General features: G+C 47.5%; 1 protein-coding gene and 1 long non-coding RNA gene across 3 annotated transcripts in view; one reads left to right on the plus strand and one right to left on the minus strand.

The window, feature by feature from the left end:
- LOC137560222 (O-acyltransferase like protein-like) overlaps window positions 1-22,680 on the minus strand; it is a 90,670-nt gene that overhangs the window by 35,492 nt on the left and 32,498 nt on the right. For both annotated transcript variants that reach the window (XM_068271856.1, XM_068271857.1), the window contains 3 exons: window positions 18,130-18,232; window positions 5,996-6,097; window positions 1,849-2,014 (listed from right to left, as the gene is read on the minus strand). In XM_068271856.1, the coding sequence (XP_068127957.1) occupies window positions 1,849-2,014; window positions 5,996-6,097; window positions 18,130-18,232 (371 nt within the window). The remainder of the gene's footprint in view (window positions 1-1,848; window positions 2,015-5,995; window positions 6,098-18,129; window positions 18,233-22,680) is intronic.
- On the plus strand, window positions 5,660-18,293 carry LOC137560248 (uncharacterized). The gene is made up of 3 exons (XR_011029817.1): window positions 5,660-5,716; window positions 5,974-6,180; window positions 18,017-18,293. It is a non-coding gene; the product is annotated as an uncharacterized lncRNA (long non-coding RNA).

Genomic DNA, 22,680 nt, shown 5'->3' on the forward strand with positions numbered 1-22,680 from the left:
ACCGGCAGCAGCCGCGTGTTTATCTTTCATTAGTCTATAATTAGCGGCGCCCCCCCCGCCCGTGTACATTAATTAGCAAATAATCGCCTGCCTCCCCCGCCGAGTAAAGTAATCAGCACTCAATAACCTGGCCCGTGCAAAGTAATTAGCTGCAGGCATCACTCACCTGACCTGACACTGGAAGCCCGCGATGAAAAGCTGCTCCTCTCGCTCGTTCCTTCCCCCTTGTGATGGTCGTGTATGTAATGACGCGACCAGGAAGTGCCGGCACAAGGGGGAAAGAACAAGCGAGAGGAGCAGCTTTTCATCGCGGGCTTCCAGTGTCAGGTCAGGGGAGTGATGCCTGCAGCTAATTACTTTGCACGAGCCAGATTATTGAGTGCTGATTACTTTACTCGGCGGGGGAGGCAGGCGATTATATGCTAATTAATGTACACGGGCGGGGGGGCGCCGCTAATTATAGACTAATGAAAGATAAACACGCGGCTGCTGCCGGTAACTAGGGGCAGTGCAGGAGGACACTGGGGACATTGGCTATCATTCATAAAGGTGCAGTCAGTAGTGCGGGAAAACACCGTTCTTCTCCGCAACCGGTACTTAAGACTTCTGGGTGGTCATTCATAAAGAAGTTGCCTGTTGCGGTAGAAGTGCGGAGGTTTTCTGGAGGAAGCTGGCGGTAGCGTGGCGGAAGACATGCGGAAAGATAAAAGCTGCCCGATTCCCTCCCTGCGCTCCTCTGTCTGATGCTGCTTGGGAGGTCCGTCCCATTCATTTACACGTAATCCGCCCGCCTATCGCTACTGTCGAGCAAGCGGTATTTTCCTTCTGCATACCGCTTGCTCTAATCTTTATGAATGGACGTGTTTGTAACTTTTTCTAGATAAATCTAGAAAAACTCCGCACAAGGCGGAAATGTATCGCTCTGTCAGCTTTTCATGCGGAAAGAGCCTTTATGAATGGGGATGAATGGGGGCAGAGTGTTCGGTAAAGTCACCGGTATTAAGCATTTCCGCATGCGGAAATGTTTTATGAATGATAGCCATAATAGGGAGTCCCCGACATTGCGGCGAGGCGGCGTTTAGTATCGGCGGGCGTTCCTTCATTACATACGCGACCATCACAAGGGGGAAGGAACGAGCGAGAGGAGCAGCTTTTCATCGCGGGCTTCCAGTGTCAGGTCAGGTGAGTGATGCCTGCAGCTAATTACTTTGCACGGGCCAGTTTATTGAATGCTGATTACTTTACTCGGCGGGGAAAGGGCAGGTGATTATATGCTAATTAATGTACACGGGCGGGCGATTGTATGCTAATTACTGTACACGGGTGGGAGGGGGGAGTTGATTAAATGCTAATTACTGAACATGGCGGGGGGTCATTAAACGCATATTTACAAAACACTGGGAGATACAGAGATGCAAGGCAAGGCTACTTACAATACACAAGGGACTACACAAGGCTAATTACCATATAAGGGCGAGATATACTAATTAACATACAGCGGGGCAGATGCAATACTAATTAACTAATTACCATACATGGGGCAGATGCAAGGCTAACTACCTTACACAGGGGGGATACATGCACCTAATTACCAGGGGTGAGATGCACCTGACTGTTGGACAAGAGGAGGACAACAAAGGGGACAGGAGGACACAAGGGTGACAGAAGGAGGATATAATAATTGGGGGAGAACATCTACAAGACACCCCGGACCATGGATGCACCAGGTTCAGTATATATTTTTTTTCTTTGGTTTTTGACCTCTAAACTTAGGAGCGTCTTATAGTCCGGAGCGTCTTATAGTCCGAAAAATACGTAGTATAAAATAATATAATAAGATAAACTCACGGAGTCTGACACGGATACAAAGTTTGTTATCAGCAGCACGTTTGCCCACCACACATGCTTGCAGCTGTCCCACTGATGCTTGGGTAGTTCCCAGAATACACCCCACCGAACCAGAGAGATGAGTGCAATAGACAGCGGGATGGATGCCAGGTGAAGCGGCTGTATCCTAACAAATCACAAATCAATCATCACTGAATCAGCAAACTAGATTAACATACAGAGAAAACATTGAGAGCTGACTAAAAACAACCTGAGCTGAAAAATAAACTTATGAAAAACCTAATGAAAGGTGTAGTGGAAAGGAATAAATAGAACTTTCCTAGAGTGTCACACAGCAGCCATTTCAGTGTGACGTAAAATCTGGTTCATTCAGCTCTAAGGCCTGGGACCCACTAGGAATCGCTGAAGCACTTTTAAAGCACACTATCGTGTGCAGTGATTCCTAGGCTGTAAACTGTACAGTACAGTGCTTCCAATTAGCATTTTTTTTTTAAATAAACTTTATTATACTTACCAGGTGACCTGATGTCAGGCTTCCATTCACGGACCTGCCCACTAGCAGAAGAGGTCATAGGTGTATCTCTAGGACCAATCAGAGAAGCCTGTGTGACCTCTTCTGCTAGGCAACGGGGTTTCCGTATGTTCTACCTGTATGTTAACCCATTTATCTATTGTGCAGCGCTGCGTAAGATGTTGGCGCTTTATAAATACAATAAATAATAATAAATAACAATACAGGTGGAAGCCATTCTTCAGGACACTTGATAAGTATTATTAACTTTTTTTTTTTTTTTTTAAACGCTCGGCCCCCCAAATTGCAAGGATTTGCAAGCGATTTTGGGAGCATTTTCCCTAGTCCTATACAATTTATTACAATGGAAACGCTCCCAAAATGCTGCATGTCCTGTGATTTCCCTAATCGCAATCACTGTAGTGGAATCTGTCCCATCCATTTACAATGGCAGAGCGTTTAGGGAAATCGCTGGCGATTGAAAGCAATCCCTAAACTCTCAAAAAAACGATCTAGTGGGTTCCAGGCCTCAAAAGCAATTTTATACCTATATATATACCGGTAACTCAGTTACTCCCAATTTCTGCATACTGTTCAGGATCCTCACAGTTGTGCCCACACATCTTCCCATAGGCCTCTGAGGCATCAGATTCCTAAACTCATCGCTCGGGGTCATTTTGCAGCAAAATTCAGAATTACAAAGCAAAATCGTAGTACAAAATTTCAGACTATTGCAAAATTAGTCTCACAATTGTAACTATGATCACAATGAGGCAAAATTATACGAAAATATAACTTTCTTATGCCCATAGACATTGATGGATTTTTGTGAAACTGTGTTTTCTCATGCTTCATAGACTTCGATGCATTCACATGAAAACATGTGAAAATTAGTTTTCTTATGTCTCATAGACTGTATACATTTCCCTGCTTATCTGTTTGTTTACTGTTATCAAATTTCTTTCACACTTTGACGCCAAATCTGACAGGCTACTTAATCATGAGAGGAGGGGGGATTCCCTCTCAATACATCTGTTAACCCTGTATGTGAGAGAAAGCTCTCACTGGCAGCTGCCTGTTTCTCTGAATGAGCTGTCTGCAGAGAGCAGAGGAAATGTAACTTTTTTGTAATAGTGTGTGAAACCTGACACCCAAGACTTTTCATATAACTTTGCAGTCTGACTTGCAAAGAACAGTGTAATATTGAAGCAGACTCATATTTGCAAATGAAACATTCCAACTGAGCTAAAATCTACATACAATGGGCCTGATTCATCAAGCTGCTCTGCTAAAAGCAGCGCAGCTTAATGTGCAGTAATGTGCGCTATGAACGTCTTACATAGCATCGCTCGTTGCTATGTAGGAGCGTGCCTTCCCTTAGTTACATACACTGCTTCCTTAGCAACACGCGTAACATTAACTGCAGGCGGTCCTGCTCCTGTGAAGTATCGTTACTGCGATACTTCACTCGGGGCCACTACTGTGTTAATTTACATAGTTGTAACAATGTAAGCTAACACAGTAGCGGCCGCGAGTGAAGTATCACAGTAATGATACTTCACAGGAGCAGGACCGCCTGCAGTTAATGTTGCTAAGGAAGCAATGCGCATAACTAAAGGCCCCTTGGATTAAAGCTTTTGCCTCTGATATTTAACATGAAAAGTAGGAAATGTTTACACAGCTACTTAGTCATTATTTGTACATTGTCATTTTAGAACACTTGGTTTGATAGTATTCCTTTAACCACACAATCTAAGTTACAACAATCAGACTCGCAAAAATGACAGAACATTTCACAGAACCAAAATTACTCATTACTATCAACACTACTCAGGGGCTGGGGTAACAGAAGAGTGGCTATATGAACAGTAAAACTCAGTCCTCGCCACACCTACTCCCATAAGCATCTATACATCATTAGATTCCTAGACTATGTGCTCAGTGGCTAGAAGGGTGGATTGGGGAAGCAGAGGAGTGGCTATGTGAACAGTTAAGAGGAACTGTAAGGACTTCCTCCAGTGTAAATAAGTACACATAAAACCAATTAATGTTCTACCACATAGTACCCTAATGTAGGCGATTGAATGGTATACGGTATAATCTTGTTATAGTAAACTCCAAAGGACCAGGAAAAGTGGTTTACTCTATAGGAAATTTACTACATCAGAAATTGTCCTACAAATGGCCCAGCATGCCCTGGTACAGTCTCTGCTGCACAGGACAACTCTGTCCTCCCATTGGAGGTACAGTACAAGCACTTGCACATTTGGTGGACTACAAAGTTAAGTATACCCTAGGGCTGCATAGCCAGGCTGGACAAATCGCTGGTACAGTATCCAAGGATCCTTAAAAATTGCAGCCGTCACTGAGTAGAGGTAACCCCTAGCTTCCTGTGAGTGGGTCCAATACCTCCACAGGTGGGACTTGCAGCATGTGTCCTGCAAAACTGTCTGCTCACACTTGAGCCAATCATGAAGCCTCTCTTCAAGATGCAGCCAATCATGATAAGCCACTCATCTCTAATGCGAATGGCTTCCATACCTCCGCGGGCGGGACTTAGCACTCTCCTCTCCACTCTCCTTAGTTTTTGCAGCTAGTAGGCCCGCTCTGATCTGCACTACAAGTGAAAGTAGCGTGTACTGCGCTCCACCCACTACCAGGAGCATCATCGCTAACAAGGGAAGAGATACTCAGGAGAGCGCACAATCCCATAGGAGGACTATGATGATACTTTTATCAGTGATTGCAAAGTGAAAGTGGTAACACTGCATTTTCTTTTGTTTAAGTTCACATTATTCCTCATTTTCCCCAGGCTGCTTTGTATATCATACATTCTTCTTGTCTTACAAATGTTATCAGGCATCAACTCACTTGCAACCAGCCTGAAGAGAGCAGCTGACCAGAGGTTTCACACTGACGCATGCACCGCCCACTGTTTACTATATCCAGAGTCAGCGTCATGTAAGGGCCAAAAAACATGTTTACTATAACAGAAGTTTTATTATATCAGAGTTTACTACACCAGGCTTTGCTCCCACAGACGTAAGTCTATGGAGATTATCCAGGACCTGGAAAGGTAGTTTACAATACCCAAATGTTTACTATACCAGTCTATTATAACAAGATTATACTGTATTACCATATTGTTAAGCTCCGCCCCGACTTAAACCCAAAGCCTCTTCATTGAAGTCCAGAGCTCTGTGGCCATCCCCTACCATGTTGCCACGGCCCGCCCCATGCTCAGCGGCCACCTATCAGGCCATGGTTGCCAAGCTGGGGGTGGGTCCCAGCAACACAGTGGTGGCCACAGAACTCCAACCTTCAACAGAGAGCCTACAGGCAAAAACGACCGCTAAGGTGGGGTTTAACAATATTGGCAATTTCACATCGATCTGTATTCCCATTCAATGGCTGGAGCTACATTAGGGTACTATATGGAGGACACTTATTGTATTTCCAATTACACTGGAGGGACTCTTCAAATAGGGCATTTTCAACAAGCTATATTAGCAGAAGCAGGGTTGTTTTTTTTTAAAAGCAGCTTTATTGTATTCTTAGGGATTCATAGAGCGTGGCTTTAAGATACAAAGTTTATTGGTTTTATCCCCCCCCAGCGCTCATCTTCCAGGTTCTTACCTCTTCAGCCTCCTGTAGATGTATTTTACGACCATCCCCATTGTTACCTCATTCCCAGAATCTTCCGACATGTTTAGAAAAGTTTTGGCTCCCAAAAATCCACTGGAATAGAAGGAGAAGATGGTTCAGCAACAGGCAATGGAGAATCATCTTTATCCAGCCTTCTAGTACAGGAGGCCAATCAGGTGCTTATTTTATTATTTTACATGCAAATGTAATTCTACACATATCAAAGAGGGGGCAGCACATGGGGCAGAGGGGGCTGCACATGGGGATGAGGGGGCTGCGCATGGGGATGAGGGGCTGCACATGGGAGAGATGGGGCTGCACATGGGGAAGAAGGAGCTGCAGATGGGGTTGAGGGGCTGCACATGGGAGAGATGGGGCTGCACATGGGGATGAGGGGCTGCACATGGGAGAGATGGGGCTGCACATGGGGATGAGGGGCTGCACATGGGGAAGAAGGAGCTGCACATGGGGATGAGGGGCTGCACATGGGGAAGAAGGAGCTGCACATGGGGATGAGGGGGCTGCACATGGGGATGAGGGGCTGCACATGGGGATGAGGGGCTGCACATGGGGATGAGGGGCTGCACATGGGGATGAGGGGCTGCACATGGGGATGAGGGGGCTGCACATGGGGATGAGGGGCTGCACATGGGGATGAGGGGCTGCACATGGGGATGAGGGGCTGCGCATGGGGATGAGGGGCTGCGCATGGGGATGAGGGGGCTGCACATGGGGATGAGGGGGCTGCACATGGGAGAGATGGGGCTGCACATGGGAGAAATGGGGCTGCACATGGAGAAGAGGGGGCTGCACATGGGAAATAAGGAGCTGCAGATGGGGATGAGGGGCTGCACATGGGAGAGATGGGGCTGCACATGGGACAGATGGGGCTACACATGGGACAGATGGGGCTGCACATGGGGAAGAGGGGAGAAGGGGCTGTACATGGGGAAGAGGGGAGTAATGCTTGTGTGCATAAGCAATACTGTCTGTCTACAAATCACAAGTGTAATGCTGGGGGGTTCAATTTTGACCACAAAGAGAAAAAAGACTGTAGCTGATTAATGGAAGAGGCTACACAGGCTGCCCAGAGCAACTGCAGTGCTGGGCTTCTGATATTGCTAGAAATAAGACACAATGGCAGCGCAGTGCGATGTTGCGCTGCCTTAGCGATAGCATTCGGACAGGTACAAGACAGGACTAGATTGGAGCATAATAACTAGTAGCAACCGCAGCTCACAGTCACGTCCACAGAAGCAGAGCAAGCAGGCTAACAACAGTCACCAGCAAGCATCCACCCAGGCAAGACTACAGGAAAGAACTAATAGCAACCGCAGCCTATAGGTATATTCCCAGAACTAGAGTAGCAGGAATACTACCAGTCACCAAGGTGGTGATGGCAGAATCCACGCTATCAGGATAATGGACTTCACTGATCCACCGCGGATGCAATGAACGTCCATCAGGCATGGAAACTAGGCAATAAACAATAATACAGGAAAATAACCAATGACTCAACTAATGGATAAATATATATTAGCAAGTCTGCATATATATTTATATATATTTATCAAGAACTAGCTAAAGCACAAGTAATACGGTCGAATTGAACTACAATGGCAGAACTATACAGAGTAGCACAGTGCCCAGCAGACCAGCATAGTGATCGCTATGACGGTCGGGGTCTAAAAGGGGAGACAGACTTTTATGCCGACATCGACCAATGGATGCAAATCTCCACACAGCTGAATGGTAATCACTCAACCCCGAGCTGGCTTGATTACCATTTGATTACCATTTGCTAGCTGGTTGTAAATGCAAAGGACTCCCATAGGAAATACATGCAGTATTATGTAACAACATGCCTGCAGGAAATCCAAGGCTATCTGGCTGCAGCTCAGCTGTAGTAAGCCATTGGTGGAATGATGATGACAGCATCCTGAGCTGCCCATAACTGCAGACCAATTGCAAATGACAATGTGACTCACTGCGAATGCACAACCAAATGCAGACTGACAAGCCAGAACTGTCCGTTTGCGGCTCCACCGCAACGGACAGAACACGCCACAGAAGGAATCCTTGCAAGGGGGCTGTACATGGGGACGGGGGGGTGCTCACGAGGAAGAGGGGGCTGCATATGGGGAAGAGGTGCTGCACATGGAGAAGAGGGGCTGCACACGAGGAAGAGGTGGCTGCATATGGGGAAGAGGTGCTGCACATGGAGAAGAGGGGCTGCACACGAGGAAGAGGGGGCTGAACAATTTCCTCTGAAGGTCCTATGTCAGACTATGTACATGGTGGACCTACAGAAAAAAATGCCGATGTTGGACATAGGATTGGAAAAAGTAGACAGGGAATAGGAAAAGGGACTGGAAAAGGTTAAACTGAAGTTCCTCTTTAAGCAATATGTTATTTTCACTACAATTCCATCACACTCCATTTAGCCTGTGGCCACATGAGGAAAACAGATACGTCTGACAAACAGTCACCACAGACCTCCCCTATTTGCTTTGCAAACTCGTCTACAGATTTATGTACGTTATTAAATCGAATAATTATGATTCATTATGCGTTTGTAGCGAAAACAGTGTCAGTAACGCCGGTCTCGTGTCACTTCGCAAGCGTTTCTTCGGATTTTAATTAGACTGTTCTAGAATTGCATTAGCAACCTTCGACAGCTGAGCGAGAATTATCAAAATGCCATCTTGAGCCCCACAAGTGTTGTCGCAGGCGCGGCGGGGAGGGAGGCGGGGGCATAATTAAGTCTTTGCTCTTGGCAGAAATTAGGTTTTCTAATGTGTTTTTTTTTTGGCGGTCTCCCTGACCCCATTAAACTGACAGTTTGTTGACATTTCAGGTTAGATATTATCTGCTTATACATCGTCACTTCCCCTCGTAATACACTCAGCTCCCGTTTCATCTCCTTATCAAGGGGGAAATGAAGGACGGCCACAACTTAACCTCCATAATTAAAGGTACTTTATACCGGATGGCGAGGTTCTGGCAGAACATTTCAGCTGCGAGCAACGCAGAGATGAAAGCCTTTGTACAATCTATTCACCAAGCGCTTAAATATTGCATTCAGGAAATTAAACATTAAAGAAACACTCCGTCTTCATTAGAACCCAGTTATGAGATTTTTCATTAAGTCCCCACTGCAACCCTCAACTCCACTGCCGCTAAAGAGATAATAGCTGCGGTTTAAAATAAATTTGAGTAAAACGGTAAAGCAACAGCTGGTGGTGTAGAAGCCATGCAAGCAGGGATGTTGCGTTGTTATGTCCTGGACTATGAGGCAGGAATAATCACCCTACCAGTCTGGGACACACCTTACTCCCATAATGCACTGCAGGAGGTGTGTCATTGACCTGAGGGGTGGCTCTCCTTTTGCAGTGGCAGGAGAGGAAAGGCAGGGATAAGCATCCACAGCAGTGGCGTAACTACAATCCATGCCCCCACCAGTGTTCACACCCCTTCCCTTGCCTCCCCTTGGTGCCCTTCATGGCCTGGGAGCCCATCTTAGAGAGGCCATAAAACAAGTGTGGTCATTCACGATCTTCACGCCCATAACAAGTGTAGCCACAAAAACACCCGACATGAAGGCTGGATCCCTTTATCAGAGGAAGTCAATTAGAAGTAGAGGCCCCCTCATAGCTCTGTTCCCGCCTGCGAGCACAGGGGCTGCTTTCCCTGTAGTTACGCCATGGGGGAGGGGATTTATTTGGTATGCTCCCTTCTATTTTGGTATGAATATTGGGGGCCCCATCAACGTTTGCTGGGGGGCCGCATGATTTGTAGTTACGCCCCTGGATGGCATGGAAAGTATGGGAAGTGGGGTGTTATGATACTGGCCACAGTGAGCATTGGGGAGGCAAAACGAATGATTGGGAATTAAAGATGGCCCGAACTGTTCGCTGCAAACATTGGCTGCTCGCATTCGTGGCGAACAGCGAACATTTGGCGTGTTCGATTCGCCCCTTATACATTATCATTGAGCTAAACTTTGATCTCTTACCTCACAGTCAGCAGACACATGGCAGCCAATCAGCTAGCACCACTTCCTGGACCCCCCACCCCCCTATCAAAAAGCAGTAGCGGTGGCCATATTGGATTCATTCTCTGCTGGCTGCTGACTGTTAGGCTACGTTTCCACTGTAGCGTTACATTTTCACCTGCAAAAATCGTATAAGACTTTTCTGATTGGTGAAAATTCGCATTTAAATTTGTACGCGAAAATGTATTATTTAACATTAGTTAAATATACATAATCTGCCTAGTAACAGCTTAGTCATGACTGCTGACAACTTCCTGTAACCATGGATTCTAATGCGAATTTTCGCGCAAATAACGTGAAAATTCGCATTGCCAATACAAAGCATTGTACGCGAATCTTACGCGATGCCCGAAAATATGATGCAGGACCTCAGATTTTTCCACGTGTACAAACGCATACAAAAATTCGCATAGAGTGGAAACAGCTGCATTGCTTAACAGTTTTAAAATCGATGCAAATTTTCTGAGCAAAAAAACTGACACAAAACGCACAAGTGGAAACAGCCTAAGTGAGAGCAGGGTCAGACTTGCTGCAGATAGGTAGGGAAAGCATTAGTTAGGCCTGTGTTCTTGTTCCTCACTTGCTGTGAAAGCACCTCAAACAGCCCTTTTGAGCGCCAGCACATCGGCCTCCTGTGTTTTTTTTGTGTCTGACACTCCACAGCCCTGTGACACCCAGAGCTGTGTGCACACTTCTGGTGTTGCCTCATTAAGTTGCAGGCACAGAACCATTTCAGTGCATTATGATTTCACTGTATTCTGATATTACTATTGCATTTCTCTATGTGAGACACCCCACAGCCCACTGACACCCAGAGCTGTGCATAATGTGATTTGTGCCCTTTGGGATTAAAACCTGACTTTGCATCAACTCCATAATTTGTGGTGGGACATTTGGCATGGATCCCCTTCCGCCATGCCCCTATCCAGGTGCTAGACCCCTTGAAACAACTTTTCTATCACTTTTGTGGCCAGAAACAGTCTTTGTAGGTTTTAAAATTTGCCTGCATATTGAAGTCTATGGCGGTTAGCCATACTCACCTGTTTGCAAACATTTTGCGGAAGTTCGCGTTCGCGAACAGAAAATTCTAAGTTTGCGACATCTCTAATGGGAATGCTTCCACTCTTACTTGGGTTGTGGGATGTGGTAGTGGCCACACTTGCTATGAGTTGGGGTAGCCATGTTAAAATGGCCACACTGGGGCAAGGGGAATTAGACTCTTAGGGCTGGTGCACACCAGAGCGGTTCTGGAGCGTTTTTAAAACGCTTGCAGGGGGAAAACCGCTTGGCTAATGAAAGTCAATGGGCTGGTGCACACCAGAGCGGGTTGTTTTTCCCACAAAGCAAACTCGGGGGCTGCAGCATTTTTTAGATTTCTGAGGCGTTTCTGCCTCAATGTTATGTATAGGAAAGTGGAAAACCGCTCTGAAAAATGCTAGATCAGAGCAGTTTTCCAGGCGTTTTTGTTACAGAAGGAGTTCAGTAACAGCTTTACTGTAACAATATATGAAATCTGCTACACAAAAAAGCTCCAAAAACGCTAGGCATGTTAAGAGAACGTCTCTAAACATGCCTAGAATCGCCATGAAATCTGCTTCAAAAACCTCCAGCATTTTGCGGATCTGCTAGCGGTTTTTGGTGTGCACTGGGCCTTAGACTGTTATACTGGAGAGGAAGCCTCATGAAATGTACACGCAGGGGGGCATGGTTCGCACTTACACTCCTGAATGCATTTATTTGCAGGGATGGTCGGAGATGCCCATTTCGATTTTCTGTTTTTTTTCCATTTCCGTTTCTCTGATTTCCGATTTTTGAGGAGTATTGTATTAGAAAAAGAAAAACGGAAATCAAAAAACAGAAATCGGAAAAACAGAAATCGGCAAAGCAGAAATTGGAAAAACGGAAAATCAGTCTTGTGATTAAAATTGTGCAGAAAAAAATCTGCATTTTCTGATTGGTCCAATGCTTCCGAGTTCTGTGTTTGGCCTAAAATGACTGAGTCGCGGTACATAATTTTTTGGCACTGAAAGCATAAAATAATAAACTATGCGGTGAAAAGAAAAAACTGAACAGAATTTGTTTCCTCCTCAACAAAAACAAAGTTTCATTTAACTATAGTCTAAATATAGGTGCGCTCCTCTGCGTGATTTGTTCCGAACATAAAGAGTACAAACATTAGTGATGCCAGGCTGAGCAAAATAAATGGAACAACCTATTTATAAAGTGGCTCCACGTTGTACTTTGTAGGAGTGCTTATTGGCATATATTTACCTCACAAAGCCTGGACTGATATTGTTCCTGGAATAGAATGAGCAGTATGTCTTGTATTCTGAATCCCTGACACAGTCTCCAGAGGACGTGGAATGGAATGTGCCCTTTTTATACAGTGCATTCTTAAAGGATACCACAACTGACATGTGGCATAATGAGATAGACATGGGTATGTACAGTGCCTAGCACACAAATAACTATGCTGTGTTCCTTTTTTTCTTTCTCTGCCTGAAAGAGTTAAATATCAGGTATGTAAGTGGCTGACTCAGTCCTGACTCAGACAGGAAGTGACTACAGTGTGACCTTCACTGATAACAAATTCCAACTATAAAACACTTTCCTAGAAGAAAATGGCTTCTGAGAGCAAGAAAGAGATAAAAAAGGGGGAAATTCTTATCAGTAAGGGTCACACTGTAGTCACTTCCTGTCTGAGTCAGGACTGAGTCAGCCACTTACATACCTGATATTTACCTCTTTTAGGCAGAGAAAGAAAAAAAGGAACACAGCATAGTTATTTGTGTGCTAGGCACTGTACATACCCATGTCTATCTCATCATGTCACATGTCAGTTGTGGTATCCTTTAAAGACAAACTTTAACCTAGGATTGAACTTCATCCCACTCAGAAGCTGATACCGCCTTTACCGGGAGAAATATTTTCCTCTTCTCTAATAGATCATCAGGGGGTCTGTATGGCTGATATTGTGGTGAAACCCCTCCCACAGTGTGATGTCAGGACCATGGCCCTGACAGTTTGCTATCTGTGAACCTCATTGCATTGTGGGAAATAACAGCTCTTACCAACTGCTAAGCAAGCAACATCTCCCTCTGTGCATAGATAAGTTAAGGTGGCCACACACCGTACAATTTGTTACATATCTGTTCAGTTCAAGAATAGCAATCAATTTTTCTGACTGATTGTAACAATTCAAAAATCTGACCAATGTACCACACACCTATGTTCAATTTTTCCCCAATCATGAATAAAATAATTGAAAGCTCAGAAAAAAATTAATTGGAACTGTACATCAAGTAATTGACAATCTATCACACATCATAACATTTTAGATAAAGTTGATCTAAAATTTCCAACATGTCCAATCTCCAAAAAATGAAAAAAAATACAAAAAATTCGATCGGATTTATCAATTGAAAACAAAGAAAAGCTCTTGATTTTTCTAGACAACCAATCGAAAAATTATCGAATTGGTGGAAAATTGGATCTTTTAATTGTATGGTGTGTGGCCAAACCCTATAAAAAAGCAGTTGCGGTGGCCATATTGGATTAATTCTCTGCTGGCTGCTGACTGTTAAGGTGGCCATACACTGGTCGATGTGCCATTAGATCGACCAGCTGACAGATCCCTATCTGATCGAATCTGATCAGATAGGGATCGTATGGCTGCCTTTACTGCAAACAGATTGTGAATCGATTTCAGCCTGAAACCGATCACAATCTGTTCAGCTGCTCCTGCCGCCTGTCCCCCCCCCCCCCCCCCCCCCCCCGTATACATTACCTGAGGCTGGCTCCCGGGCGTCTTCTCCGCACTGCACCGCACCACTGTTCTTGCTCCATCCCGGCGCTTCCTGTGTTAATCCGTGACCAGGAAGTTCAAATAGAGCGCCCTCTATTTCAACTTCCTGGTCACCGGAGTGACACAGGAAGTATAAGCGTACACTGGGACATGCGGAAATGCGGTGCAGCGAGGAGAAGAGGACCCCGGAGCCAGCTTCAGGTAATGTATACATGCTCGGATCGGGCCCGAATCGTACGCCGCAAGCGACGCGTTCCTACCGCCGGGCGATCGAGGGTAATTTCCCGCACGGCGCGATCGACGGACCGATCCGATTTCGGGAGGGAATCGGATCGGTGGGTGCGTTTAGCGCAAGCGATTGGCAGCAGATCCGATCCCAGGATCAGATCTGCTGTCGAAACGGCCGTGAATCGAGCCAGTGTATGGCCTGCTTTAGTGAGAGTCAGACTTGCTGCAGATGTGTATGTGTGACACTCCACAGCCCACTGACACCCAGAGCTGTGTATAATGTGATTTTTGCCCTTTAGGGATTAAAACACGACTTTGCATCAACTCCCCTCCGGCATGCCCCTATCCAGGTGTTAGACCCCTTGAAACAAGTTTTCCATCACTTTTGTGGCCAGAAACAGTCTTTGCAGGTTTTAAAATTTGCCTGCCCATTGAAGGTTATGGCGTTTCGCCTTTTGGAAGTTCGCATTCACTGTTCGCGAACGAAAAATTCTATGTTTGTGTCATCTCTACTTAAAAGAGAACTGTAGTGAGAGGTATATGGAGGCTGCCATATTTATTTCCTTTTAAGCAATACCAATTGCCTGGCAGCCCTGCTGGTCTATTTGGCTGAAGAAGTGTCTGAATCACACCAGGAACAAGCATGCGGCTAATCTTGTCAGAAACGCCTGATCTTCTGTATGCTTGTGTAGGGCCTATGGCTGAAAGTATTAGAGGCAGGATAGCCAGGCAACTGGTATTGCTTAAATGGAAACAAATATGGCAGCCTCCATATACCTCTCACTACAGTTCTCCTTTAAATAGAACCCAAGACAAAACTCGGGTCATAAAAGACATACTTACCTAAGAAGAAGTTTCTGGACCCTACGGAGGCTTTCCATGCCAACCTCTGGTCCCCTGTTGTCAAGCATGGACCCCCTGAAGAAGTCCGATAAGGGCTTGTCGGATTGAGGATCGGAGCTGCATTCCTCTTCAGGCACGAGAGCAGCTGTACTGCGTCTGCGTGAGTACAGGTGAGCCACCGCAGTAGCCCAGAGCCACTTGAGCACAAACACGCAGCCGGCGCCATGCTTGAGCAGGTGCAGCAGGGCCGCACTTATGCCGTAGAGGAGGCGTGGCCTGTATCTTCCGGAGGAACCCGGTGAGCGGCAGCAGCGGGAAGGAGGACACAGGAAGCCTCATTTTTTTTACCTCAGGTTCACCTCGGGTTCCCCTTAACATGTATAGCAAATTAAAAAAAAAATACTCATTAATCAAAAAGTGTTTTAAACACAAACCTAAGCAAGAATAAAAACGTGGAATGGCCATCCATGCTCGAAGCAGGTGGTTTCGGAGCATGGCTCCCGAGCGTTGAAACTAGGCGCCGCCATAGCAGTAATGTTATACTGTGTGGGGCGCATAAGAGTAATTTGGGGTTCTGGCCGGACCCTGAATTACTCCTCCCTCCGAGTTGCCAGGACTTTGAGGGGGAATAGTATTTAATGCTGCCGGAGATTTGAGCGTCAGAAGGGTGAGCCGTCATTCAGCTCAGCCTGCGCCCAGCTCACCGGCGGTGTAGTAATACACAGGGATGCTCAAATCTGAATTCGGGTGAAACCCGGATAATTGCTATCCGGATTTCTCCCAGTAAACCTGTGCGGGGGGGGGGGGGGGGGGGGGGGGGTGTCAAGCTTACCTGTATGACGTCTTCTTCGTCCATCCCTCGGCGCCTCCCACGATGCGGTCCAAGCAGCGGTCATGTGAGTACAAACACTTCCTCCTTCCGGGTTAAAGGAGGAAGTGTTTGTAGTCACGTGATGCGCTTGGACTGCATCGTGGGAGGCGCCGAGGGACGGACGAAGAAGACGTCAGACAGGTAAACTTGACCTCCCCCTGGCACAGGTTTACTGGGAGAAATCCGGATAGCAACTATCCGGGTTTCACCCGAATTCGGATTTGAGCAGCCCTGGTAATACATACGCACCATGCTACCCAGACAACACAGCATGCAGATACACACCTCAATATTGGTCTCAAGATGTAGTATCAACCACACGGCCATAACTGAGGGGCGTAACTATAAGCAAGCAGCCCATGCAATCACAGGAGGGCCCAGAGCTGTGGGGGGTGGAACTACTAACCCTCCCTCTCTCTAATACAGAGGACTATCCTCCATATCAGATGTTTGGCTACACTCATTATGGGTGTGAAGATCCTGATGTTATGAGTATGAATATAATGTTATGGGTGTGAAGATGCTGGTGGCCACACATGTTTTATGACCCTTGTGAGATGGGCCCCCAGGCCGTGAGGGTCACCAGGGGGAGGCAAGGTAAGGGGTGTCAACTAGTGTTGGGCGAACACCTGGATGTTCGGGTTCGGGAAAGTTCGCCGAACATGGCCGCAATGTTCGGCATGTTCGGGCCGAACCCCGAACTCCCCGAACATCCCGCTTTTGGGGGCCCTATGGGGTCGCAGGCATAAGGGGGGAGCATGCCCCGATCGCGGGGGGGGGGGGTCGGAAATTCCCCCCACCCCCTCCGCTAGCGCTCCCCCCTCTGCCCGCTTCCCCATTCAAAAGTTAGGAAGTGAAACTGTACCTGTGCGGTAGTGGGTGGCTGGCAGTGGGCGGCACTATGGAGTGACTGAGGAGGAGGAGGAGTCCGGAGAGTGACGCGTTGAGGGAGGCCGGGCAGTGGGCGGATCAGCAGTAGTACGGTACTACTGCTGATCCGCCCGCTGCCCGGCCTCCCTCAACGCGTCACTCTCCGGACTCCTCCTCCTCCTCAGTCACTCCATAGTGCCGCCCACTGCCAGCCACCCACTACCGCACAGGTACAGTTTCACTTCCTAACTTTTGAATGGGGAAGCGGGCAGAGGGGGGAGCGCTAGCGGAGGGGGTGGGGGGAATTTCCGACCCCCCCCGCGATCGGGGCATGCTCCCCCCTTATGCCTGCGACCCCATAGGGGGGCAGTATTCGGGCGAACAGGGCCCTGTTCGTGCCGAACAGGGGCCCTGTTCGGCCAGGCAATGAGCCGTTCGGGCGAACCCGAACAGTTTGGCCGAACACCACCAGGTGTTCGGCCGAACGCGAACATCACCCGAACAGGGTGATGTTCTGCAGAACCCGAACAGTGGCGAACACTGTTCGCCCAACACTAGTGTCAACACTGGGGGGGCTCATCAATGTTTTGCTGGTGGGCCCCATGATTTGTAGTTACACCCCTGCGGCCATTTAACTGTCCAAGTGAGCTCACTGCTTGTGTATATGGAGGAATTAGCGATCACACGTAGGTTTTATCCACTACTGGTCAGGAGGTCAAATTAGTCAAATTAGTTTGGTTACTGTATTGGGATGTTTTGTAAAGCACAAAAATTCATACTCATCATAGTTTCATAGATACCTTCTTATGGGTTTCCCACTCACAGGAAATACCAGGCTGATGTGGCAATTGTGCAAGTTCTCTGAGGGCAAATAAGTATTGACAAACATGGCCAGATTTATACTTTCCATTAGGCCAAGTATGTGGTTTCACCCCTTCCATGCACAACAGCTCCCCTCCCATTCCCTGTGCAGCCCTCTCTTCCATGTGTATCATCCATGTACAGCAGCCCCTCCCATCCCATGTACAGCCATCTCTTCCATGTGTATCATACATGTACTGCAGCCCCTCCCATTCCATGTGCAGCCCCCTCTTTCATGTGTTTCATCAATATACAGCAGTCCCTCCCATTCCTTGTGCAGCCCCCTCTTCCATGTGTATCATCCATGTACAGCAGCCCCTCCCATTCCATGTGCAGCCCCCTCTTCCATGTGTATCATCCATGTACTGCAGCCCCTCTCTTTCATGTACAGCTCCCTTAGGCATCAGCTTCCCTTTCCATGTCTTGCTCCCCATTTGCAGCCTCCTCTTTCATATATAGCAACTTCTATTTCATCTCCAGGTGCCGCCTTAGACTGCAGTCGCCCGAGGCCCGGGCCCTTGTGTCCTTCCAGAAATCCGGCCCTGTTGACAAATGAAGCTCTGCATTGGAAAGCTCTTTTGTCTTGTGCTTACCTCAGGAAGAAGAAGGAATCCACGCCCAGGTACACAGGACCGCTCAGTGTGTAGAAATAGATGGGCTTCTCCAGTACCCGTGATTTCCATTCAAAGGAATTATCTGTACCAAGAAAGCATAAATGACACGTAAAGAGGACCTGTGGTGAAAATAACAAAATGAATAAAATAGCTTTTTTTTTTTTACAATACTAATTTATGCATTATTTAGTGAGTGTAGTAAATTTTATATTCTGACATTTATCACAAGTCATGACATCTTTAGTTCTGCCAGGTGATCTCTGCAGAACGATTAGTTACTGAGAGTTCGAAAGCCAGTACAAATAATACCTGACCACTCAGAATGCTCTGGGAGGAAAATTCCAATAATTTACTGCAGTCTACTGTATATGTCATAACAGGGCCTCTTTAAGATGCAGGGAGTTTTGCAGGATAGGAATGTGAGCGTTGCTAAGTGTTGCTGGTTTCTCTTTGGCATACTTACATATCCACAAACCTGTGTAATACTAATCCCTACCTGTAGGCAGCATGCTGGCCTGCACTGTCCTTGTAGAATATTCACTTAACCCTCCTGGCGGTGTGAAACATTCCGCCAGGAGGCAGCACAGCAGGTTTTTTTTGTCTTTTTTTTTTTAAATCATGTAGCGAGCCCAGGGCTCGCTGATAGCCGCTGCTCAGCTTCGATCAGGAAATCCCGTTCAAAGAACGGGATTTCCTGGAGGGCTTCCCCCGTCGCCATGGCGGGATGACGTCACCGACGTTGTGACGTCATTGGGAGTCCCGATCCACCCCTCGGCGCTGCCTGGCACTGATTGGCCAGGCAGCGCACGGGGTCTGGGGGGGGCGGGCGCGCGCCGCAATGGATAGCGGCGATCGGGAGCGGGGCGGCGGCAATCGGTGTGCTGGCGCAGCTAGCAAAGTGCTAGCTGCGTCCAGCAAAAAAAAAAAATGATGTAAATCGGCCCAGCAGGGCCTGAGCGGCACCCTCCGGCTGCTTACCCCGTGTCACACACGGGGTTACCGCCAAGGAGGTTAAAGAACCTCTGTCACGAAAATCTTAAAATTTAAAATTCATGTTAACACATACAAATAAGAAGTACATTTCTTCCGGAGTTAAATGGGCCATAAATTACTTTTCTCCTATGTTGCTGTCACTTACAGTAAGTATTTATTTATTTATTATTTATTTATTTGTTGTATTTATAAAGCGCCAACATATTAAGCAGCGCTGAACATTAATTTAGGTTACAGACAATATTTAGGGGTGACAAACAGCAATATGACAATACAGGAATACAAGAAAACCAGATCAGGCAGCACAGTATGAGTACAAGGTAATGCTTAGTCAGTCACTGGATGGGAGCATGGAGTTAGGCAAGTTAGGTTCACTCAAATGCATAGCATGGGTGCACAGTAATAGAGGTGCATGATCAGGTAGGACACAAAAGGAGTGAGGACCCTGCCCAAAGGCTTACAATCTAGAGGGAGAGGTAGGGACACGAGAGGTAGGGGACCAGAGTTCGGCTGTGGGTTTAGAGCAATTGTGAGGGGTGGTAGGCAAGAGTGAAAAGGTGAGTTTTGAGGGCCTTCTTGAAGGTGTTGAAGGAGGGGGCTGCCCTAATGGGTGGAGGTAGGGAGTTCCATAGTGTCGGAGCGGCTCTTGAGAAGTCTTGGAGGCGTGCATGGGACTGGGTGATGCGGGGGACGGTCAGGCGAAGTTCATTGGAGGAGCGGAGTGAGCGGCTTGGTGTGTATCTCTGAGTAAGATCAGAAATGTAGGTTGGACAGGTTTTGTGGATGGATTTGTAGGTCAGACACAATATGTTGAATCTGATTCTGGACTGGATAGGAAGCCAGTGGAGGGATTCACGGAGGGGAGCCGCCCTGGTGGAGCGATGGGAGGAGTGGATAATTCTGGCAGCCGCATTCATGATGGACTGCAGTGGGGCTATTCGGGTCTTAGGGAGTCCAGACAGAAGGGCATTGCAGTAGTCGAGGCGGGAAATTATGAGGGAATGGATGAGGAGTTTGGTGGTGGCAGGGGTCAGGAAAGGGCGAATCTTACAGATGTTACGAAGGTGGAAGTTGCATGATAGGATATAGCTTATTCCTTGGGATAAACCACAATCTACCCCACCCCCAAAACCTCTTAACGCTATATAAAAAATACGCAGACTACAATGGCAACTTGGATAAATTTAGGCCAAAGCAGCCCGTTTATTTAAAACCAACAATATATGTAAAACCAAACATAACACCAAACATAACAATCTCTTGGAATAACCTCTTCCAGAGAGCTGGGGTGAGGGATCCGGAGGTACCTCTCTTTAACCAATAGCTTGTAACCGGCATGCAGCCTTGAGACCGGCCCCCACCGCGTTCGCCGGTTCGGGGACAGCTGCATGCCCACCTGGTTGATAATCTCTGCTGCTCAGTAACCCTCCGGAATTTGCCCCGCGGCAAATCCCCTGCCAAATAGATCCCACCTCCGGAACCCCCTACCCCTCCGGCTGCAATGACGAATGTCTCACCTGTAAGAAAACAGAACCAATATACAAGGGAGGGAGGGAGGGAGCTTTCCCTTACACTTGCTGAGAGGCCAGAACTCCGCCCCCCTCTTTTATAGACTACCCCCCCGCCCCCATTAGCTCTTTCCCAAAGCCCGGGAACCTAAACTCCTCCTCGCCTGGCTATTAACCCCATACCTCCCGGTCAGCTACCCTATCATGTGGGGGCCCTGCACATTACACTGCGCTACAGTTCCCGGCCCCATTCTTGATAGGATATAGCTTATTCCTTGGGATAAACCACAATCTACCCCACCCCCAAAACCTCTTAACGCTATATAAAAAATACGCAGACTACAATGGCAACTTGGATAAATTTAGGCCAAAGCAGCCCGTTTATTTAAAACCAACAATATATGTAAAACCAAACATAACACCAAACATAACAATCTCTTGGAATAACCTCTTCCAGAGAGCTGGGGTGAGGGATCCGGAGGTACCTCTCTTTAACCAATAGCTTGTAACCGGCATGCAGCCTTGAGACCGGCCCCCACCGCGTTCGCCGGTTCGGGGACAGCTGCATGCCCACCTGGTTGATAATCTCTGCTGCTCAGTAACCCTCCGGAATTTGCCCCGCGGCAAATCCCCTGCCAAATAGATCCCACCTCCGGAACCCCCTACCCCTCCACCACGAGCTGGCATGACCCCTTATGCCATCGAGGCCCCCAACCTCAAGGCTCTCTGGATCCCATCTTCAATACCTAGGGCCCAAAGATCTGTCCCAACTGCATTCAAGTGCACCCCATCCCCCCTTAAATATAAGCTGCTGTCCTCCTCTAACTCTCTGTGTCTGATGGCCAGACCCCCGTTCCTGATCACAAACTTGGTAATCTCCTTATTAAGTTTAACCCTGGCCTTGTTGATTTTTTGCACGGATCGTGCCAATCTCCACGAGGTGCGGGCGACCATATCCGACCACACTATAATTGTGGTTGGGAAAGACGACCTAATCCTTAAAACATCAAATTTGATGTCTTTTATGATGACCCTAGTAGATCGGGAAGCCAGGTCATTGCCTCCCACGTGCAGCACAAGGATATCAGGGGCTCTATCAAGCCTAGAGAACCGGTGTAGTTCATGTAGGACCCTTGACCAGAGCATCCCCGGGAAACCCAGCCACCTGATACAGACCTGGTCGCGAGGAAAGCCGAGCTGCCGACCTTCCGGTCTCACGTCGGCCCGTTTGGCCCCCCATTTCACATAAGAGTGTCCAAATATCCAGACCAGGATCTGTGCACCTGAAAAGAACAAAGTAAACTACAGAAAACTAAACTATGAACTACAGGGCATAACCTACACTAAATGGGGGCGAACATAGGACCTAAACCGAGCTGACTCCCATCTCCCAATCCTCTGGATGACCTCCTCGCTCATACCCCACCGGGACGCTTCAGTAGCCGCCCCAATTCTGAACGAGTGGGAGGCAAAATCTGTCGGGCAGACGCCTATGTGCGTAAGACACTTCCGAAATATAGCGGTAAATTGAAATCTGGTAAGCGGGACGCCATCCGCGTGTGAAAAGAAGGCAATCGCCCCCGGAGGCCGAATAGTCATGAAAGACTCCGACACTGACCGCGGGCAAAGAGGGCCCCCTATGCGAAACAGGGAGATCGACCGGCCCTTACCCAACCGGTCTGTTTTGGAACGCCTAAGAAAAATACAAACCGAGTCGTCCAGTAACGTGACGTCCGCTGCCCGGATGCCTCCCACTATTCGTTTGCTTGGGCTGACCAGCTCGCCTACCCTAAATGCCCCAAAAAAGGCTAATGTAAATACGGCATTAAATAAAGTAGCCTCGTATTCCGATGAACATACCATGCCGAGTGCCCCTACTACTTTGCCCAATAATTCAAATGTAACCGGGCGCCTGGAATCTCTCTGCACCCACCCCGCTCTGTAACCTTTCAATGCCTGCCTGATTCTAAAATCTTTTGTTACATCCTGCAGCCCACGCAATTTAAACCAGAACGCCAGCGCTGCTACC

This window comes from Hyperolius riggenbachi, chromosome 1 (assembly GCF_040937935.1).
Source record: "Hyperolius riggenbachi isolate aHypRig1 chromosome 1, aHypRig1.pri, whole genome shotgun sequence".
NCBI lineage: Eukaryota > Metazoa > Chordata > Amphibia > Anura > Hyperoliidae > Hyperolius > Hyperolius riggenbachi.